The sequence below is a fragment of the Trachurus trachurus genome, assembly GCF_905171665.1.
Source record: "Trachurus trachurus genome assembly, chromosome: 8".
Lineage (NCBI taxonomy): Eukaryota > Metazoa > Chordata > Actinopteri > Carangiformes > Carangidae > Trachurus > Trachurus trachurus.
In genome coordinates, this window is record NC_139905.1 from 18,246,474 (window position 1) to 18,254,645 (window position 8,172).

Here is an 8,172-nt window from a genome sequence, read left to right on the forward strand (position 1 = left end):
ACAGTGTTGTCTTGTTCTGTTTAACCTTCTTTGTTCTGTGTTAATGTTGATTTCATGGACTATCTCAAGCCTGTATGTTAAGTTTTATGTTGATTATATATATTTTTTTCCTTTATAGAAAAGAAAAGAAAAGAAAAAAAGACATAATTGCTCACTATCTTGCACACACGAAAAAGTGGATCTTGTCTCAGGAAGGCCAGGGTTCCAGAGTACCAACTCCACGCCATTTTAATGTACATTTTTATGACGAGTAAAAAGAAAAGGATGATTTAAAAGAAACAATTTTAAGCACTGAGAGTTATGGATTTCAGAAGAAGAGCAAATACCTTTTGTTTCTAAATCCGTAGCAGTTACATAATAACCAAATAATGGACTTTAAATGAAAATGGAGTGCTTTATATATAAATCTATATATAAAAATTGCTTTACATTTAAAAACAAAAAAAAAGGTCAATGATTTTGATTGTTAAAAAAAGAAAGACGGTGAATAACATGCAAAATGCTGTATGTTTGAATCTTTATTGTGTTTTCTTAATGAGGTCCCGTCCTGACTGAATCAGGAACATTGTGCATTAATCTTTCTTTCCTCTTTCTCTCTCTCTCTCTTTCTCTCTATCTTTCTCTCTCTCTCTCTCTCTCTCCCTTTCATTCTCCCACAGCGGGTATTATTATTACTATTATTATTATTGAGAATAGATAAATCAGACTTTTTGTGGAACTTTTCACATTTTGGAGGATGTTTGTAAAACATGAGCTGGTTGTAAAGGATCATGAAACTATGCACAAGTGTTGTGGGTGTGGGGGGGGGGGGGGGGGGGGGTGGAAGATGGGGACTTTTTTATGGCCTACTTCTTCTCAAGCGGCTGATCTATTGCAGGGGTTTTTGGGATCCAATGTGTTTCTTTTTTTGTTTTGTTTTGTTTTTTTGAGGGGGTGGAGGGAGAGGGGGTGGAGAGATGAGAGACGTCGAGCCCTCTGCCTCCAGCTTCCTTCCCCTGATTCAGATTGACCTAGCGCTACATCGCCATGCTGTGTATTCCTAAAACCAATGAGCGTCTCACTCTTTAGCACTGTGGGATTCTAGCCTATCACCCTCAAGGGTTTTTTTTCTCAGTTGTTAATGTTTATCTTTGGAGGGTGGGGTGGGGGAATGGGATTAGGGATTTTTTTTTTTTTTGCCTTTTTTGTTTTTGAAATATTAATTAAAAATGTCTGTACTGAGATTTAATGAGAAGTCAGTGGCTTGTAATGTTTTATTTTTTTCTCTCTGTATATCTCTTTCTCCTCATAGAATGTGATTGTTAAATGACATGCACCGAAACAAATGTTTTCATGAACTATGGAGCTTCTTTCAAATATTAATAAAATAGCATTTTTTTTCTTGGCTGTTAAAAATGTGCCCTTTGATCATTTGCTACTCGTCTCTCTCGCTCCACCGCTCTTCAGATCTGTCTTGTTTCCTGGACAAATGTTCACCGTCAGTGCAGCGTGTGTGCTGCTCTCTGCAGCTCTCTGATCATACAGTATTTTTGCAGCAGAGCCCGTGTCACTTCCTGTGTGTGTTTCCCCGCACCATTAGTTCGATGCCAAAAGTCACGTCAGGCCCTGAGGGCGAGCTGCCTGGGACAGGCGTAGTAGTTGTCCTGTGGTTGTCGGATGTTGGGGTTAGCATACACAGGGAAGTCTTCCTCCAGGTCTGAAGGGGCCTCATGGTTATTTTGGGTTATTCCGACGCTCTGCTGCTTCCTGGTCATTTCCTCGTAGATAGGAGCAGAAGTTTGTGGTCTTTGAAGAGGCCTCACACTCACCTACAACACATTACGTGATCTTTTCAGACATCTTCAGTTATTTCTGTTCTGTGTGAACTATTACCAAACATCAACATCTAATATTTGTCTAAGCTTTAAACTCAATTTGTCAAGTGCTGATTTTGAAATTAATCAGAGCGTCTCTTCTGGTGGGCACGGCTTGTCACCCAGGCAGGAAAAAAATAATTTTAAGAATAGTTTCAAGTATCAGTTAATCTACGCAGCCATTTTTTGGTCTATATAGTGCTGAAAATTGTGAAAAATGGCCATCACATATATCACATATTTTTCTTACTTGATTTCTCTTCAACCACAAGGTATTCAGTTTACAGTTATGGCAAAGTAAGAATATCAGCACCTATTTACAATTTATGTGACTGGAACCAAAGATTTTTCTTTTAAAAATTGTTGAATTGATCATCCAAATTGCTATTATATAATAATAATAAATAATTATTACATTTAATTGATGCTACTTGAGATGTTATTTCTAATGAAGAAGAAACTTTTGCCTTAATATGAAAAAAGAAGTAAATACTTTTTTTATATTAAGGCAGGTCGACCTGACATCAACATTTTGATGTCAGTATGAGTTGCACAATTGCTGGATGTTAAATGTATAACAGAGAAACTGTTTTTATTCTTCAAATGAGCAGCCCTGCTAAACATCATCATGCTAGTGTAAAATCAAAATGAAAAAAATACATTTTCAGCAAGTTGAAACTAAATTGAAACACCTCTGTGAGCATAAACTATGAAATGTGAACATAAACAACACTATAAACTGAACAGATGTCTTATGGCTGAACACAGGAAAAGTGTGCCTCACTAACCTCAGTGAAATGAAGTGTAAATACTCACACATTTCTTCGCAGCCAGCCAGCTGAGCGTGAGCACAGCAAGTCCTGCTGCTGCAAAGACGCTAAAGAGCAGAGGGGGGTAACTGGAGGAGCACTGGCATGGCCTCCCTGCACCACAAACACAAACCAATACAGGTTCAGATCTGCACGGCCGTCATTACATCACATTAACTCTCCTCAGCTACTACTACACACCTGCTCCGTCGACCAGCAGGAAAACCTTTTGAGCACCGAGGACGAGGCCAGAGCTGCGTTCCTCTCTGTAGCTCAGCTCCCACATGTACAGGCCCGTGTCACTGTGCTCCAGCTGGGACAAGGTCACGTTAACCTGCGGCGAGTCCAGTCCTCCACTGAGCTGCAGACGCCCCCTGTGCTCTGGGTCCACCCTGAGCACGCCGCCCTCTGCCATGGACAGCAGCGTGGTCTGGCCGCGGGCGCTGCCGTGGTACAGGTGGAGGCCCGTCAGGCAGCCGAGGCTCTGCTGAAGGGAGCAGGAGAGCTCCAGTGACTGGTCCTTCATCAGATGCCTGAATATCAAGTCTGCCTGGGCTGGAGGAGAGAAAAAAATAGTGTGAAGTAAAAATCCTCCTTTGTTGATCCACTGCCTCCACTTTAAACTCTCTAGTGAGACAGTTTGACAGTGTTGGCCGTCAGACAAGCGTTGTTGTTGATATCGATAGATGGAGGTCAGTAGGTTAAACTTTCCACTCCTCCTCAGCAACTTGATGGATTGACACAAAATTCAGTAAAAACCTTCATGGTCCCAAAAGGATGAATCATAATATTTGTGTTGTTGACCTACTGTAACTGTAGTGCTATCATCAGCTCAGGGTTTTTGTTCAATACTCTGATTTATCTTTGTATCTTAAAGTCAAACCCCAGCATCTGAACTTAGTATCAGTGCAGGAAGGTTTACAACTACGCAGCTTCACGCTGATCACTGGGCTGTAACCAAACCTACACAACCATGGTCTGGTGATCATCTTGCAGTAGATAAACCTATTGTGTTAAGATATGAATATATAAGATGTAAATGTCTCTTACCTCCCAAGATCTGAATGAAAACGAAGATGTTTGCTAAATTCATCTCAGATTTCTTTCTTTTTTTCCCCGTCAGTTACAGTGAGACGCAGCACTGCGAAGTCATAACGTCCTCCTGTTTCCTTCAGCTTCTTGTGAGACTTTGTGGGGGCAGCCTCGCTCAACCTATTGTTCTTCACCTCAAAGCAGGAAGACAACCTCAAAGCTACAGTACAACAATTACTGTGGTCGATCCTGCACACACTCAACTTCTCTTGGAGTCAGGATGTGGAGCTTCAGAATGAAAATCCCTCAGTCGCTGAAAACACAGTGCTACATCTTCATTTACACTGAGGGCTTTGTTGCACAGCCATGACCAAGCCAAGCAGCCAGGTTATGATTTTATTATGACTAAGAATAGAAGCATAATACTTTCATTGTGTATCACCGGATGTCTCACAGACAGTCAGGTGGACACCAGCAGACTGTTGTGTATTGTGTCATTGTCTCTTAGTGAACCTTAGGTACATGCAGCGTTTACAAGCAGAGCACTGAAAATCTGAAATTATATTCACAAATTGATACAGTAGAATAATTCTGAAGAATAAAGAATAGAAGATAAAGAATTATGACTTTTCTAATTAAGATAAATTGAGACACATACTTTTTCAACTGCAAAATATTACATATAGTCATTGTGTTGTAGGTGTATTTTTGATTTAGGTGATAAACTGTGGGTTTTGCTGCTTAATTTGCTATAGTGAAATGGTTTGTTTTGTTTTAATGGTTTTATATTAAGTATGTGGATTATTGTGTATGTTGAACACATGTTGATGCAGCATGACATGTAGGTTTTAAATTATATATATATATGTATCGCCATTAAATAAATCAAATTATAAACCTCACTGATATAGCACCTCTACATAGAAGAGTTTACAAAGTGCTTTACCAAACAGTAGAGACTCACAGGAAGGAGGGAAGAAACATGACACAGGTGAATTATAAAAGTCATAAAAGTCCCAATCAACACAGGGAATGTGACAGCCACTGTAGCTGAACCAGTTGAATAAAGGAATCCATATTAATATTTTAGTGAAATCTCCTACATTCACTTGAGCCTTTTCAGATGACGGAGGCTCTGGGCGCAGGTGTGAGCTGATTGGTTGATTGGCTGGTAAGTGGACACAGGTGTGCTGTGTTGCACTAATGAAGCTGTTTGTTTGCATAAAGTCTCTCACACACACTCTGCTCACAGTGCTTGTTGCTGCCTTGTGGGTCAGAGAAGAGCTTCTGCAGCCTGAGCCTGTTTTGCTGCTTTCAGTGTCAATGATGGCGACCTTTAGTCTCGAGGTCAACCTCCTCGTCGGACTCTTTTTGTCAGGAATCTGCCTCAGATCGTCCTCTGCGTTTCCTCCAGCACATTACACGCAGCATGCTTCGTTTGAAAGGCCTCAGCTCCCGCACACAGAGGCCTCCAAACACGCCGCCCCTGAGCAGCCGAAGACCCCCGCCGAGGAGCCGCAGCGGGTGAACACGGTGGCGGTGACCTGCCACCCAGACTCCATGGAGATCGTGATAAAAGCTGACATGTTTGAAGTTGGAGCTCCTGTCAATAGTGACGAGTTGCGCCTTGGGGTCGACCACGATGATTACTGCAGAGCTACAGCGTCTTCAGGAGACGAGTACAGAATCATTGTTGGACTCGTGGACTGTGGCACCAAACACTGGGTAATGATGATGGCTTTGATACATTTCAGATAATACTGTGACTGTGCATCAGTTTCTCCTTCTAAAAACAAGACCACCTCTCCGCAGATTACTGAAGACTCCCTGGTCTACACAAACCTGCTCATATACTCTCCTGTGGCCTCTCCTGATGGACTGATCCGAATGGACGAAGCTGTGGTTCCCATTGAGTGTTATTATGAAAGGTCAGTAAAAATCTTTACAGATCAGCTGGAAATTACTTTACGTTTAAAACAACAACCCTTTTTTGTTTTTTTTCTTTCAGGAGGTACAGTTTGTCCAGTTCTTCACTCGCACCAACCTGGATCCCCTTCATGTCCACTCAGGCTGCAGTGGAGACCTTGCAGTTTAACCTGAGAATCATGACGAGTGAGTTTCAGTCACTTGGTATGTCATGTATTGCCCCCCCGCCCCCCCCCCCTGCCCCCCCCCCTATTTATCTCTACTCGGTTTTGTGCAGATGACTGGCTGTATGAAAGAAGCTCTAACGTCTATCACCTTGGGGAGCCCATCAGCATCGAGGCCTCTGTCAGGGTTGGACACCACATGCCGCTCCGGGTGTTTGTGAGCAGCTGTGTGGCTACGCTTGAGCCGGACATATACTCTGTGCCCAGATATGTCTTTGTTGAAGATGGGTAAGCACTGCTTAGAGCTGCATCGTCATGTTAAATGAAGGAACACGGTATCTACTGCCCTCCCCTTGAACTAATTTGGTGTCGTCCAAAATTACACTTCAAATGGGTTACTCAGACATTGGCGCATTAAAATGTATATTCATTGCATGGGGGCATTGATGAAATCGGTTTCATATTTGGTTAAAATTGTTGCATAAAGCCAATCTCAATCCTGAGATATTGGCAGTTGTGGGTGATGGGCAGTATTTGGGGGTGAAATGCATTGCACATCTGTCTTCTATTTGAAGTTTTCTTTTTTCATGTGCTGTGGTCTTTCCCTTTTCCTGTGTTTCATAGGTGCTTGGTTGACTCCCAACTTCCTGGTTCAAAATCCCACTTCTTACCCAGGACACAGGATGACAAGCTCCAGTTGGTCATTGATGCCTTTAGGTTTCATAATGAGGACAGAGGAGAGGTGAGATTGATTAAAATTGGCTTAAGTCATAACTGCAGCTTTTGGGCTTTTCGCTTAACTTATTTTATTTTTTCTGTAGCTCTACATCACCTGCCACCTGAATGCCGTACCATTAAATGATGCCGAGGCACCAAATAAGGCCTGCACTCACATAAGTGGAAGGTAATTGCTTTCCACTGATGTGTCTAATAATTATACTAGAGCACAAATGCTGAACGATGACCATGCATTTCAGGTGGCGGTCAGCTGATGGTAACGACTACATGTGTGGATACTGTCAAAGCCAAAATGAAATTGGGTCAACCCACACCAAGCAGCCCAGCAGCCCTGCCAAGTTTGCACCTCGTGGGTTTGGAAAGCCAAGTGAACCTGAGGCCTTATGGAGGAGTGGACTCAGGGATACAGGTGAGACTGGTGATGTCTCAATCCCAGATGTCCTGACTGCATCTTGAAACACACCTGCCAGTTTCAGAAGAGCAGCTCTGTGCAGATTTTCACCACTAGATGTCAGACTTTACTTAAGGCTTGGCCTCCCAGTAACTGTAATGATGTATCTGTCCTCTTGTTAGTGTGGGAACAGGAGGCAAGTGTGGGTCCAATGCTGGTCCTGCCAGGTAAACAGAAGAGTGGGCCTCTGCCTGTGGAAGATCTCCCAGCTGTCCTCAACAAAATCAGCAGACCTTCCCTGTACGGCAGCCAGTGGAGAAGTGGAGTGAATAACCCGAGACTCGGTAAAGAACTTAAAAATTATAAAACCAACCCACTATTTCCGAGCCATTATCCACCCCTACAGTTTTTAACCAAGATGACTTTCTTAAATCCTAGATGAGAAGAGTCTGCTTCGTGAGCCATCTACACCTTACCTGGAGGAGGATGAAGGTAAGATGGATCTAGAAGGTTGTGTATAAAGACTTGAGACATCCTGAGGTAAAAAAGAAAATCTGATGTGTTTTTCTTATTTACAGAGGGAGATACAGACGAAGTGGCTGCACCTCTAGAAAAGGTTTCTCCTGAAGCCACACTGAGATTAAAGTCTGCAGAACTGGACGACAGAAACGCCACAGCTCCCTATGATGTCGGCTACACTGCTCACGTGGAGCTGGACAAGACTTTACAGTCAAATGTAACAGCTGCAGAATATGACTTTTCAGAAGAAAATAGCCCAAAGAGATAATAAAAATGATCTAAAAACTAAACTTGTGTTTTGACTTGACTGAACAGAAGTGTTGCATCAACTTGTTGCTTCTCTGGCAGGTGAAGTTACTAGACCATATGTAGCTACTGTATATTGGTCAGGACAGGGTGCTTGGATAAAGTCTTTACACAACCTGTATGGTGGGTAAAGGTCCAAATAAACTCAAAAGGAGTTTTCCAAACGATAACTTTTATTGCTGATCAAAGTTGCACTTAAACACCTGACATCACCAGTACTTTAACATTTCCTGGTTTATTAACTGCTAAAATGGAACCCAAAAAAACCCTAACTACTCAACTTGTGAGACTTTTTTTTAATCATTTATTTAATGGAAATGGGCAGAAAATCATCAGAGACTTAAAGGTAGTAAAACACTGATGGAGCATCAGCTCTCAGTTGCTTTAGATGTATTATACCAAAATCTACATGCACGTAAAACAATGATTGAATC

At 42.1% G+C, this 8,172-nt stretch overlaps 2 protein-coding genes across 2 annotated transcripts; one reads left to right on the plus strand and one right to left on the minus strand.

Annotated features, from left to right (window-relative positions):
- Window positions 1-942: 942 nt before the first annotated feature.
- Window positions 943-3,809, minus strand: LOC310990221 (uncharacterized protein). Its single transcript, XM_083977509.1, has 4 exons — window positions 3,713-3,809; window positions 2,864-3,217; window positions 2,670-2,776; window positions 943-1,808 (listed from the first exon to the last, which is right to left on the minus strand). Exons 1-4 carry the CDS (start codon window positions 3,753-3,755, stop codon window positions 1,599-1,601), a joined length of 714 nt encoding a protein of 237 aa, XP_083833635.1. The 5' UTR covers window positions 3,756-3,809; the 3' UTR covers window positions 943-1,598.
- Window positions 3,810-5,020: 1,211 nt separating this feature from the next.
- Window positions 5,021-7,700, plus strand: LOC310990343 (zona pellucida sperm-binding protein 3-like; the record flags this gene model as incomplete). The annotated part of the gene is made up of 10 exons (XM_083977689.1): window positions 5,021-5,419; window positions 5,507-5,622; window positions 5,703-5,806; window positions 5,898-6,072; window positions 6,409-6,526; window positions 6,606-6,688; window positions 6,762-6,931; window positions 7,096-7,257; window positions 7,352-7,405; window positions 7,504-7,700. The coding sequence occupies 10 exons, from the start codon at window positions 5,021-5,023 to the stop codon at window positions 7,698-7,700; spliced, it is 1,578 nt and encodes a 525-aa protein (XP_083833815.1).
- Between the last annotated feature and the right edge of the window lie 472 nt (window positions 7,701-8,172).